Raw genomic sequence first — 14,695 nt, forward strand, 5'->3', positions numbered from 1 at the left:
AGTACAGGACAATGTTGAAAAAGAGTCACGAGTTAGGGTTAAATTTGAAAGTGTCTGCAATTCTGCCCAGACTCAATATGAGGGAGTATATAATGAAAGCATTGTCAATTGATTTGGGCCTGGAGAGATTGTTTCTACAGGGATGGGATACACTTAAATAGAAAGGGTGCGAGAATATTTGTGGATGCTATCGAGGTAGTGTTAGGTGGGTTGGAAAACTGCTAGCATGGGGGGGGGGAATTCACAGACTAATAAATTAACAGTAGCCACACGCAGGTGAAAGTGATTCTTGCACCGCTTCTATTGGAATGAGCAGCATTCTGGAAAGTGAGGTACTGGGGATTCTAAGGACTGCTGGGAGTCATCATGGAACAAGTAACATGGGTTGTGTTAGGGTAACTAAGAGTAAAAACAGGTGCATATACACCGATACTAGGAGTATAGTAAATAAAGTTGATGTGCTGGTAAAGACATTAAAGGCTGATGATGTTGGGATATCAGAGACATGGTGTCACATAGAGATAGGAATGAAGAATTGGAATTTGGGGAGTACAATGTGTACAGGAAGGACAGACATGGTAGAAGGGGTTATTCTGTAAGTTAAGAAACACACAAAATCTAAGGAAGTGACAGTTGACATGGGTGAACAGTGCAATGTTGAGTCAGTCTGGTGTAACATAAGCACTGGGAAAACCTAATTGAGAGTAGGAGTGTGTTATAGGCCAAAGAAAAGTTGTATGGAAAAATAGTGGGCCAATAAATCAGATTGTCGTATAATTGGAAATTTTAAGACTGGAATTTGTGGGTTGGTCAATAATCACGCACAAGCAAGACTTTTATGGATTTATTGGAAGATTATTTTCTACAGCAGTATATTCGAGAGGAACAAGAGGGAATAATACTCTTGATCTGATGATTATGAGCAGTGATTCTTCATGCATTACGAATCTGCAGATAAAGGGACCACTAGGTGGCAGTGATCACACAGTGTACTGATGTGGGATTTACTGAAAGATGTAACTACCATCAGGGATAAAGGGAAGGATTTTTGCTTTCAAAAAGGTGACCACAGTGGTCTCAGAGATTTTTTAAATTCTATACTGTGGGATCAACTTATGATGTTACCAACAGCAAATTCTAAATGGGAAGCTTCAAGGAATTATTCTTGGAAGCCACTAGGCTTTTCACACCAACTAAGAAATATGCATAGGATGCATATAAATTATCAGAAGACAGATGCCTATTGTAGATATAAGATAGTCTGTAATCAACTGACAAAGGACATTAGGAAGGCAAAGGCAGATTATGAGAAATTTTTCCCAAAGGATGCAAAAAAAAAAAAAAAAAAAATAGTAAAGACTTCTTTACTGATGTAAGCTCTAGAACGAAGGGGATGAATCAGATTGGTCCACCTGACATCGACGGATCGATTGTTGATGAACCTGCTGAGGTAGCTGACAAACAATGAGTATTTTGCATCTACATTCACACATGAAGTCTGTAGGGAAGTGGAGACCAGAAGCTTATCAAATTCTAGCAGGGAGCTAAATGATTTTGTAATAACAGAGCAATTGTTGAAACTGAACATAAGAAAGGCATCTGGGGTGGTTGGGATTTATCTAGTTAGATTAAAGGAAGTAAGCAAACCCTTAACTATAATTATGAAAGCTTCCCTGACTTCAAGGAGGTCCACGTGGACTGGAGATGTGCAAATGTGTCCCCAATTCACAAAGGGTGGCACGAGTAATTACAGACCTGTTAGTTTAACTTCTGTTCCAGACCTTGGGTTCAGACACAGCATGGGTTTATTAAGGTCCTGTCTGACAGATTTGATTGGATACTATGATGTGGTCACAAAGGAACTGAATGCAAAAAAATAATTTTGGTATCATATACTTGAATTTCAGGAGAGCTTTTGCTACTATGGATAAGGGGATGGTTGAGTGGGAGAAGATAGAGTGGTAATCAATGGAGACTGCTCTTTGTGGACTAATTTTATTAGTGGAGTCCTCCAGGATTTGGTGTTAGGCCCATTGTTGTTTTCTATATTGATTAAGGTAGTTCCAGCTTAATATCCAAGTTTGTAGATGATACAAAGGTCAGCATTTGTTAATGACAGTATGCTACTGCGGCAGGATCTAGAAAAGATGGGCTGACAAGTGGCCAATAAAGTTTAACATTGACAAAAGCAAAGTACTGCATATGGGTAGTAGTAATTCCAGAGTAACATACCAACTAGGTGGTACTACACTCAGGGTAGTGGAGAATGAAAAGGACCTGGGGATAATTGGGCAGTCAGATATGAAGTTTTCTGAGCAGTGCACACAGGTTACAAAAGTAGCTCATTGTCTTGTCAATGATATATGGAAATTGCTAGCAGGAATAAGGAGGTGATTGTCCCCTTGTCAGACCACACCTTAAGTACTGCATACACGTCTGGAGGCCTCATTTTAGGAAGGATGTAAAGCTGCTGAAATGAGTACAGAGAAGGACAACAAGGTTGGTGAGTAGAACAAAGGGTTGCTATAACCAAGAAAGGTTTGTCTGCAAATTGCAGTGTCTGGAGACTAATCTAATTGAGGTGTATAAAGCCTTGAATGGTTTGAGCAAGCTCAATGCTGAGGGGATTCTTCCTCCTGCTCAGATTACTCATTTGAGGAGACAAATTCAAATTGAAGAAATACAATTGTAGAATAGATGTGCAGAAATTTGCCTTTAGCCAGTGGATGGTTTATAGTTGGAAGAATACTATACTACATCTGTTGTAGTATAGTATAAGAGTGTGAACCTTGACTCCTGCTGTTCAAGGAAGAACTAGACACACATTTGGAGTAAATGGATGGGTGAAAAGGGAAGGGGTTTTTTTTTTTTGGTTGATAAGCTTGCTTTCTTGCATCATATGCCTCTACCTAATGCTAAATAGTTTAGAACTAAATCTCACATCAAATAACCTTAACATTACAAATTTAGGACTGTTCTATTAATTGATAAACTCATACCTAAATAAACTGAACACATCCCAGTAATAAAGTGGAATTCTTTCCCACTGTATATATTAAAACTATTTAATATTTCCATGTTGAACTCATATTCCACACAAACTGAAGGTGCTTTCTGTTTGAAGAAGTAAGCAGATAGAAAACCAATTCAGAGTGCAATGAATGCATTTCAAAATGCTCCATGGGTATTTTTTTTTATACCCATAAGGTATTCTATTGCAGAGATGCTAATAGTTTGGGAAGATAGAGTTCAGCAAAGAAAAGATTAAAATCTAGAATTCATGTGCATGGCTGCCTCTCCTTTTAATTGAGGCCTAAAGGAATTCTCCCATAATTTTAAGTCTGTCTGTACTGTATTAAATAACTATATGAAATATAAAACATTAACTTTTATACCACCAAGTAAATGAATTTTTAAAAAATCATTACAAATAAACCTAAGCACCACCAGCCTTCAAATACTTAGCAAATAAAAAACCTTCCCTTTGCACATTCAAGCTTAAGAGCAAAAAAAGTATAAAAAATGAACTCAATGTCTGATTGCTAAATGGAAATAGGCATAATTGCAGATATATATATATATATACACACATGTGCACACTCAGTGATCACTGAATTATGACCATCCCATCTGTAATGCACTATGCCACATAGCTCGGAATATGAAAAGCTGAACAGCTTCCTTTGCTAGAGCAATGGTAATATGCACCTGGACATGCAAATCAAAGTGATAAAGTAGCAGTTATGGGATATAGTAAAGATATCACGGAGATTCAAAGGGCACGATTGTGGGAGCTCGTGCTTGGACGCTTCCACATTGGAAACTGCCTGTCTTCTTGACTGTCTACTGTCAATCCCTGTTCTTGGCAAGATCCTGCTATTTTCTAAAAATGTCATACTGATATGAAATTAAAATTAATAACATCCAGAAACTTATTTTTATTCTTTTAAACAATTTTATTAAAATAACAGAAAAACTACAGACCCTTAGAAATTACTGGTTCTTTAAAATAGTTAAAATATGCTGATTAGAATTTTCTTCAAGAAAAAAAAAATTGAAATCTAGTGAATTAAAAAAAAATTCTTATATTAGTTATGCTCAAGTGAATGAAAACTTTAAATTCACAATAATTTTTCAAAAAAAATACTCACATCGCAATTTTTCCTCACGACTATTCAACTTGTTCTCTTTATTTTTTTTTATTGGGCGAAAACGAGAAAGTACTCGCATGAATTGTCTGAAATTTATGCGATCATCATATGCTTCAGAAAAAAATGCATGAACAATTCTATCCCCCAAAGGATTAATAGCCAGTTCTGGAATGCGAAGGAAATCTTCTCGACTACATTAAAAAGAAGCGTGTGCACACACACATTCAGTTTAGCTAAGATCAAGCAAATGTGTAAAAACATTACAAACATCCTTTACTACAAATTAAAACTGCAAAATTTCAAATTTTTGACTGACAAATTAAGTGGTATTCTCTCCATGCTTTACTGTTTTCTTGGACTATCTGCATTCAGAGTTATAATAAGGTTAATCACTAAATAAATTGACTACATTCAAAATGAAATGTTACAGAAAAATACTAAAAACAGAACATATGCATTGTTTATACATGATTGCTATTCCTCTCCCTCCCTTTCATTTTCTATTATGAACAGTACAAGAAAAATAAATGGGGAGGGGGTAATATCAGCAAGCAGAAGAAAAACAAGATTCAAAATACAAGTTTTAAAAATATAACTATATTAAAAAGAAAAGGCAGTTTCAAAAATACACTGCCCTACCATTAATATCCAGACACCAACCTTTACACAAAAAAGAGCTTTTATTGTGTCATTTAATATTTTGTGCTGAAACCTTTTGCTTTTATGATGGCCTTTAATCTTTGCAGAATACTCTCAACCAGCTTTTTATAAATATCAGGGGATATGTTCCTCCACTCAGCCTTGTTCTTTGGGTGATCTCAACGTGCACGTACTCAGCGATCCAATACATCCCAAAGATGCTTGATGGGGTTCAGATCAGACTCAGGGTTTGTTAGTTTGTTATTTGGTTTTTAAGAGCATTAGCAACTAAGGCCATATTGCTCCAGGAATATGCGGTGGTCATTCCCTTGACCTTTCCGCATCCTCCGTATTTGGTGGTGACAGGTTTGAACCCCGGTCTAATCAATATGCACATACTAATTGATATTTCTGTTCACTGACTTTTTTTTTTGTTGTAAAATTTAAAAGAGCAAAAAAGATTAGAAATCAACAAAAAAAAAAAGAACACAGCATGCATAAATTGCAACTAACACGATATGAACAAGTTAGATACAGAGTAACAAGTTTATGAAGCTTAAAAAATAGGAATGGAGAGAAGATTCTGAAATTTTATTTATGGTTTTTATATGATTGAAGATTTCATGGAAGGGGAATTTCATCACTGTAACGTAAAAACTTGCAGAATTCCAGCTAGCAGTATTATTGCAAATGCAATAAGATCAAGCCCAATACACCGGAAACTGCAAATTGTTTTTACTGTTTTATGGTGGTGACCTCCAGAAATGTGCTTTAGACACATATCACAAAGGCATTCAGAATTGATTCTTATAACCAAACATATGATAACGATGAAAGTGTAGTGCATTTTAATGATTTGAATTGGTTTTTTGAAATTTGATTCTATAAAGCGGCTGATTCTACTAACCAGTGATCACATTAACCGGCACCTATTTATTTCACTTTATGATGGGCTTATGATTGTCTCTGACTGGACCACATGGTCCTTCCTCCCAGCCAACAGCAGCCTTTGTAAATGTGTTGTGCTTTAATCAATATATTAGTTTTATATAAATTTTTTAATCAATATTTACAATTTCCATTATAAAAATCACCTTTTAGAGAGAGAAATAGCTTAGTTATACAGCAAAAATTTCAGCTTCCGAAGTCTTGGAACGAATTACCAAAAAACAATATGTTATTGGGTTCATATTACAATATTTTCACGATATGATGGTGTCTCTGGAACAAATTAATATCGTATAGCAGGGGGTCCAGTTTATTTGGTATTTCACTTCTCTACACTCTTAAGTTTGTAGTCACCTTGCTTATGACGTGAAATGGGCACAATTGGGGATCAGACAAATAGCTTTACTTTGCAGGCAAAGGTGAAATTCATTCTTGCACTGCTTCTATTGGGATACACAGAAGCCAGTAAAACAAAGTGTGAAGGATTACAAGGCCTGCTAGGACAAGCAATTAGACAGGATGTATTGGGGGTTATAAGTAACAAAAACAAGAGTGCATCTACTTACTTGTACACTAATGCTAAAAATACACTAAACAAATTTGAGGAATTTAAAGTATTGGTTAGGTCATCAAATATGGACATTGTAGGGATCTCAGAAACATTGTGCCACTCAGATAAGGATATGTGGAATTTGAATGCGAAGAGTCCTTTTACAGAAAGGACTGTATAGTGTTAAATGTAATGCGGCTCTGGGGGTTTCCCAACTCCGCATCAAGCAATGTGACGAATACAAAACTCTGTGAAGGCCAGATTTATGTAGGTTAGTGCATGCTCGTGTAGTGCTGGTTGTGTTGTTCATCCGTCTTCAGCCTAAAGGCCTGTTTTTCATGCAAAAACCTTGTTTCCTGTCCAGTGCCACGAGGAGGCAGGCCAGGCAGTTGGGTTTGATTGATTGAATTCTTGGCGCAAGAGCTACTGCAGCTAAAATGTGCCTGGAAGGCAGTTGGGAGTGTAGCAAAGATGGGGCGAACCCTGTGGCAGCCGAGGCTACAGACAGGGAGAGGCCAGTAAAAAAAAAAAAAGTGAGGTAGAAGATGGTAGTTGGGAGATAGGAAGTAGGAGGGGAAAAGCAATAGAAGGATAGAGAGGGGCAGTAGTGAAGGCACCTACCTGAGTGAAAGGAGAGGACAGAATGGGAACCCCAGGGCAGGATACCCATCCTGCTCTGGGGGTTGATGTGACAGTGGGCAGTGGGAAACCCCACCAAGTCAAAGGGGAGGGAGGGAGGGAATGAGAGATCAAACAACCAAGGTGGTGGGAAAGAATCCATATGTAGGAGCACCTGCATTGATGCTCTATCCCACACTGGCCAGAAGGCAGGCCACCAGCCAGTATCAGCATCCCACACCATGCTGGCTAAGCAGCCACGGCATGGTGTCTGGTTGGATGGGCAAGGGGGCCTAGGCCATCATCCTACCCAAGGGGGGGGGGAGAAATGGGAGAGCATGTTTGCTGCACTCATAATCCTTATTCGCACTACTTCCATTAACTTCTATTCTATTTTTGTACTTTTTTTCTTATATTTTCTGTTAAGTTATATCTATTCTTCTGTTCCACTCATTCATACTCTTTCTCACCCATGGGGGGGGGGGTAATTGCAGTGGTGTGTAGTATAAATTAATATACTAATACATAATGGTTAAATAAGTAAAATTATTAGAAATTAAATACTAGGGTTATGTGTACACTTAACTATAACATTTTATGGTTGGTGTTCTTTCTCTCACATATTTACACTCTCATTCTGGCTTTTGTTTCATTTATTTAACTCTTTCTTTCTGTACTGCACTCTCTCTCGGCACCTCAACTTAATATTATTCAGATGCAGGCCCAGCTGCAATTTTTTTGCAGACCAGAGAAGAATGAAGTCAGTGTGTTTGTGTTGTTAGTGTTAGAATAATTTTTTGTTAGTATATATAAACTAATATGAGTTATTAAGTTTATATTCATTCAGCCAAAAAAAAAAAAATTTACATTCACTCATTCCCATAACACTCGTTCACTCTCTCTCTTGCTCTCATACTGGGTCCCTCTCTTTCACCAAAACTACCATTTATTCCCTTTTACCGTAATTCCTCTTTTATTCTTCTTTCATTCTACACTGCATTCCCTTGCTACTAGCTTACTAATATTTTTCAGCTAATCTGCTTCCCTGGCTGCCTGTACATCTCCCTCCCCTACATGGTTACTTAATTGGTGCAGGACCCCAGGTCCCTACACATGGCAGGTTAGTCCTGGGGAGACCTGGTAAATCCAGTTCAGTAATCAGGGTGCTGAATACAGCTATGCTGACAGATTTTTTGAAGTCATCATCTGGGCATAGTGGGAGACATGGGCATTTTTGGCTATTGATTACTGTTTAATTGCTAGGGGAGCTGAATTGCCCTTCTTTGGATAAATGTACGCATTTCGAATATTTTCTGTGTGAAGTTTGTGAATGCTTTACAATTTTCTTCTTCCATTATAAATAGATCTCCTACCCTGGGAATGGGGCCAATCTGTGCTATTAAATCACAGAACTAGAAATAGGATTTGTTAAAGATCTGGTCTTATTAATCTGAGCCTTCCTAAAAAAAAATGGCGACCAATTCTATTTTATAATGTCTATACCATGAAAAGACTGTTGCGAAGGCCAGAAGATTCTTTTATTTCAGTCTTGGCCCTCTGCAGCTTCTTTGCATAGATTTACATCTTTCATGAGAAATCTAGAGTTCACCTTGTATAAACAGCTGTGGTTTTAGATTTTTTTTTTTTTTTTTTTAATGAGAACCCAAAGCACAAGAGGTATTAGAACCTATAGTTCTTAGTACCATGCATGGGTTGAAGGTTGAGAAGATGAAAGAAGATACTTGTTGACATTAGACTTGAATTTCTGTAGTACTTTTCAGGAAATATGTATGATGGCAGGTTGTTCCAGAAAATCGAAGTTGAATGAAATGAATAAATGAGGAAGAAAGGTTGCTTCTATGAGTCTGAACTTGGACAGTAACAGGATGTTGATTGGTTGCAGCACATGTTCGGACTGGTTTGGAAGAGAGAAAGAGAGAGAGCAAGCAGGACTTATAGAAGACTATTTAGAAGAACAGTGCCATGGGCACTGTTCTTCTAAATAGTCTTCTATAATTCCTATACCTATAGTACTTGTATCTATAGAAATGGCATGCAGCAGAAACATTGTTGGGTTTTAGGAGCATCAGTGACTAAGGCCACATTTCTCCATGCATATTGTCTGTAAATTGCACGTGTTCTGAGGTTGATTTTCTGTTTGCTGAACGAAAAATCTGAGTTTCCGGGAGAAAAAACCATGCTACCCTCGCCTGGCAGCAGAAACAGAACTTCTATGAGACAAAGAGATGAGTCATTAATTAATCAATATGCCCTCTTTTGAATGGAATCTAGAAGTCTGAGAGAGGGAATATTCTGTTGTAGGGCAGATTTGCGATTTGTGCAGAGTGTGTTTGGAAGAAAAGTAATGCCAAGAGCAAAAGAAAAAACCCAGTTTTTTAGATGCAGAGGAAGCAATATTTGTAATGTGCTTATGCCAGGAAAGAGATTAGAACTCAGAGTAATCCCCAATAGAGATGTATGATCTTCCATAGAAATCAGAGTATCATTAAAGATAAGCATAGGACCAGAAGAATCCTTTTTGTGAGATATAAGACAGGACAGAGTTTAGGGATTGAAATCACAAATTATCTTTGTCTCACTGGAGAATTACCTGGAGATCAGAATTTAAGGAATTGGCAGTGGATATTTGAGAAGTTGAAGCTGTTTGTGCAGGGGCAAGGATTTTCAAACTGGAAAGTGGAATGCAATGAGCTATCATCAGCAAAACTATGGATAGAATTTGTGGTCAATGGAAGAAGGTCATTAATATAAAAGAGTAAGGGAAATAACCAAACCTTGGGGAATGCCAGCATTAGTGAAGAAGTCAGAAGAGAGAGCCATCTACCATTACCCAAAATGAGCAGACTGAAAACTGGATACCCAATTACAAAAACAGTTGGCAAACCATACGATGGAAGCTTATTTAGAAGACTTTTACACAAAATCAAAAGTCTTTGAAATATCAAGAGCAACTGCTTGAGTTTCACCAAACTTTTTTTCCATTGAACTTGTTCATAGATGGGTAACATAAGCCAGAATATTGCCAGTAGATTGATACTGACAGAATCCATACTGGCAATCACTGATCAGATGGAAGGTTTCTGGATAGTTTAAGAGTTGATGATTAATTAATTTCTCCATTACTTTAGAAAGAGTAGAAGTGCAGTAGGATGATAACTGGGAAGGATTTGTCACCCTTTTTAGGAACTGGTTGAATATGAGCAAATTTCCAGGCAGAATTGAAAACACCTTTGGATTAAGAAAGTGAAAAAAGGTGACAGAACAGGGGTAAGTTTAAGAGGACAAGTTTTGAGAACCAGTGGAGAACCATCAGGACCTGGAGCTTTCTTAGCACGAACAGTGTTAAAAATCCTTCTGACATCCTTTGACAGAGACCACAGGAGGCACTGAATGGAGTGTACTCGGAATGGTAGGTAGTTTACCAAGATCAATACAAGAATTAGAAAAAAAGTAAGATACTAGCAGGTCTTTACCTTTGGCTGAAGTGGCAATAGAACCATCTGGTTTTGACAGAGATGGGCAAAAGTTGTGGCCAATAGCTTTGGAAAAAGACCAAACTTTTGCTCGTCTACCATTTGGACAAGGAGCAAGCTTTCTACACTTAGTTTGTTAGAAATCTAGTTTGGACTGATTAATAACTGCTTTACAATTGTTGCAAGCTTTGGTACAGACAGAAAATGAAACTGGAGATTTGGATACAAGCCAATTGAAATATTCAACATTCATAGCACACTTACTGTAAAATCAAGGTTTAGATAAATGATAAGATTTTAAGGTAGAGTGTGGAATAAAGGATTTCATCCATACTACAAAAATAATTTCACTGACACGATCTGAGCAAACATTGATGTCAGAAATTTGAAACAGTGATCCGATCAAGAAAAAGAAGGAATGAAATCTCACAGATCATCCCATTTTGCATTCTTGTAATGCAAAATGGGATGATCTGTGAGATTTCAGTGAGATGATCTGTTGAAATTGGCCACAAGAGAAAGGCTTCTCGGAGAAGACCATCACCAAGTTGTGATCTGAGGTACCAGTGGGCCACTCACCTCAACTGTGTACTTAGAAGGGTTTTTTGTGAGAAAAAGATCAGCATGTTGACTGCATGGTTAGGACTTTCTGGTAGGTAAATGAACAATCTGTGCAAGATCATTAGTAATTGCAAAAGCCTCAGCATCTCGACCAGCTGGGTCTGTGTGACTAGAAAATGGAAGCCAGCTGGAGTTGTGAACATTAAAATCACCAAGGAAAATTATCTCATTAGGAAAGTTGAACTGGAGAAAGTAAAGTTTCAAAGAGAGGAATTCAAAGTTCCAAGTGATTAGTGGAGTTGGGAGAATAATAGAGGAGAGAGATGAATTTGACAGAATGAGGCAGAGATTTTAAGCCAGAGAAGATCAAAAAAAAGAGGAGATTCCAAATTACTAAGTCTCTGGCAGGGAGTATCAGAGTGAACATATGCACAAGTGCCACCTTTGAAATGAAAGGAATTATACATTGAATAATTTGGACAATTGAGGTAGGCAATGATTGAATCAGTTGATAATTGAGATTCTGTCAGAAAGAGTACATGGGGTTTGGCAGACTAAGTGGAAATGGACATCTTTGAGATTGGAAGTGAGGCCACGCATATTTGTGAAATGAATGAGGAAGCATTGTGAATTTCTTCATCACAATAGTTTATATCATATTGTAAAGCAGAAATGTCAGATTTGGGATCTGCGGGTGGAGATGCGTATTTCAGTACTCTGCTTGTTCTTTGCATTATAACAATTTATAATGCAAAGAACAGCTAATTTACAGAACAAAAGTAGCAATCATTAATATGATCTTGAGGTTCCCTCCATGCCATGGAAACAGTAAATGTCATGGCTTTCCTTTACATTTCCACAATCACAAGCCTTTCCCACATGTACGGCACACTTTATAATACCCAATCTTGGTCACCTAATTTAATTCCAAAATATATGGCGTATATATATATATATATATACATTTTTCACAAATTATGTCATATTCAGTCTTTGTTTTGTCAGAACGTAGTTAATGCAAATGTAACAAAATCTATTTGGACTGTTCATACAACTACAAGTTGCCATTGTCAAAGAAACATAATATGAAAATCATGTTAGAAGCAGATACTAATTAGCATGACTGCAGTAGAAGCAATGCAGAAGAAATTGGGTTTATATAGCTAACGGATCTTGACATGTCTAAACACGTCTGGGCACATCTATATCTGTCAGTTACAAAGGAAGTAGTATGCATTTCCATATACATGAAATGTTTAACTAATAAATAATTCCTACTGTTTCTAAAAAAATGCTGTACATAATTGAGAATGCTAGCATATTTTGAGAATGAGAATGCTAGCTAGGTGAGTTGGAACAGTTTTAAGAAGAATGTTACAATGGCTCTTTAAATAAGCTCTAAGCTATGTCAGTTCTTGGAACAATGTTTGGTGTCATTGTTCCAGCTGGACAAAGAATGAGTTGAACAATGGCTGTTAGCATTAGCATTAGTAGAGGCATATGATGCAAGAAAGCAAGCTTATTCAGCATCAGCCAAAAAAAAAAAAAAAAAAACCACTCCCATTTCACCCCTCCGTTCGTTCGAAATACCTGTCCAGTTGAGCTTTAAATTTGTTTAGGCTATCAACTTCAACAACAAGTGATGGAAGTCGGTTCCACCAACCAACCACCCGCTGGCCAAAGGCAAATTTGCGCACATCTATCCGACATCCGTCCTTCCTCAATTTGAATTTATGCCCTCTGAGGTGATTATTCTGAGCAAGATGAAGAATCCCATTGGCATTGAGCATGCTCAAACCATTCAAAGCCTTATACACCTCTATCAGATCACCTCGCCGGTGCCTAGTCTCCAGACTCTGTAATTTGCAAAACTTAAGCCTTTCTTCGTAAGAGCAACCCTTTGTTCCATTTACTAATCTTGTTGCCCTTCTCTGTACCCGTTCCAGCAGCTCTACATCCTTCTTGAAATGAGGCCTCCAGACCTGTATACAGTACTCAAGATGTGGCCTAACCATTGCCTTATACAAGGGAATAATCACCTCCTTATCCCTGCTAGAAAAATTCCTGTATATCATTGACAAGACACCATGAGCTACTCTTGCAGCTCGTCTGCACTGCTCAGAGAACTTCATATCTGCCTGCACAATTACCCCCAGGTCCTTTTCATTCTCCACCACTGTCAGTGTAGTACCGCAGAGTTGATACGTTGCTCTGGGGTTACTGTATCCCATATGTAGTACTTTACATTTGTCAATGTTAAACTTCATTTGCCACCTCTCAGCCCATCTGTTCAACCTTTCCAGATCCTGTTGCAGCAGCATAGCGTCAGTAGTGTCCTTAACGACCCTGCCAACCTTTGTATCATCTGCAAACTTGGACATTAAACTTGATATCCCATCATCAATATCATTCATAAACACCGAAAACAACAATGGACCCAACACTGAACCTTGAGGAACTCCACTAATAACATTAGTCCACGTTGAGCAGTGTCCATTGATTACCACTCTCTGTCTTCTGCCACTCAACCATCCCCTTATCCATAGCAGCAATTTGCCTCCAATGCCACACTGCTCCAATTTGTGCAGCAGTCTTCCATGTGCAACAGTATCGAAAGCCTTTCTAAGATCCAAATATATAATATCAAAGTTATTCCCTGCATCCAGTTCTTTTGTGACTACATCATAGTATCCAATCAAATTGGTCAGGCAAGACCTGCCCTTAACAAAACCATGCTGCGTCTGAGCTATAACGGAATTCTTGTCTAGATGATCCTGCAGTGCTTCTTTAACCAGTGCCTCCATTAATTTACCTGGAACAGAAGTTAAACTAACAGGTCTATAATTACTTTTGTCAGCCTTTGATCCTCCTTTGTGAATTGGGGTTACATTTGCACATCTCCAGTCTATGGGTACCTCCCCTGAGTCCAAAGAAGCTCTCATAATTATGGCTAGGGGTTTGCATACTTCCTTTGCAGCCTCCTTTAATATAACTGGATAGATCCCATCCACCCCAGGTGCCTTTTTTATGTTTATCCTCAACAATCTCTCCTCCACTTTCCTCTCAGTTATTACAAAATCATCCAGCTCACTGCCAATGTTTACTTTACCTACATCATTCTCCTTCCTGAATAACTCCTCATGCGTGAATGTAGATGCAAAATACTCGTTTAGATTGTTAGCCACCTGAGCAGGATCCTCAACTGTTGAACCATCAATATCCAGTGGACCAATCTGATTCATCCCTTTCCTTCTCAAGTTCAAGTATGTAAAGAACTCTTTTCTGTTTTTCTTTGCATCCTTTGCCAATGATTTTTCGTAGTCTGCCTTTGCCTGCCTAATCTCCTTTGTGACTTGGTTACAGACATGCTAACACATGCTTGGTTAGCATGTGTGTGAAATTTTTGTTAAGTTATGTGCAGGCAAAATCATAAGAGCCTTAATTAGATAGTATGAACCAGAGCTATAATGCTCGATATATTCTACGTTCATATCAATATTTGTAAAATAATAAGAGAAGTTTACCTCAATATAGTACATAGAACACTTCCATATGATACTCTCCAGAAATTAAAACGAAAAAATCGAAAAACTTACATTAGAGTAACAAATAATTTAAAAAAATAATTAAAAATCAATAACAATTAAAAATCAATTTAACACAATTAAAAACGAAAAAATTGCAAAACGATTTTTCTTCCTGAAGCTGACAATGCTTTTCGACCATATATCATG

At 37.6% G+C, this 14,695-nt stretch overlaps 1 protein-coding gene across 1 annotated transcript in view; it reads right to left on the reverse strand.

The window, feature by feature from the left end:
- The window catches only part of elm (calcineurin like EF-hand protein 1 elm), a 64,160-nt gene that overhangs the window by 11,279 nt on the left and 38,186 nt on the right, over positions 1–14,695 (reverse strand). The window contains exon 3 of the mRNA XM_090375411.1: positions 4,152–4,342. Within this exon, the coding sequence (XP_090231537.1) occupies positions 4,152–4,342 (191 nt within the window). The remainder of the gene's footprint in view (positions 1–4,151; positions 4,343–14,695) is intronic.

Source organism: Mastigoproctus giganteus, chromosome 6 (genome assembly GCF_048544385.1).
Source record: "Mastigoproctus giganteus isolate SK-2022 chromosome 6, ASM4854438v1, whole genome shotgun sequence".
Taxonomy (NCBI): domain Eukaryota; kingdom Metazoa; phylum Arthropoda; class Arachnida; order Uropygi; family Thelyphonidae; genus Mastigoproctus; species Mastigoproctus giganteus.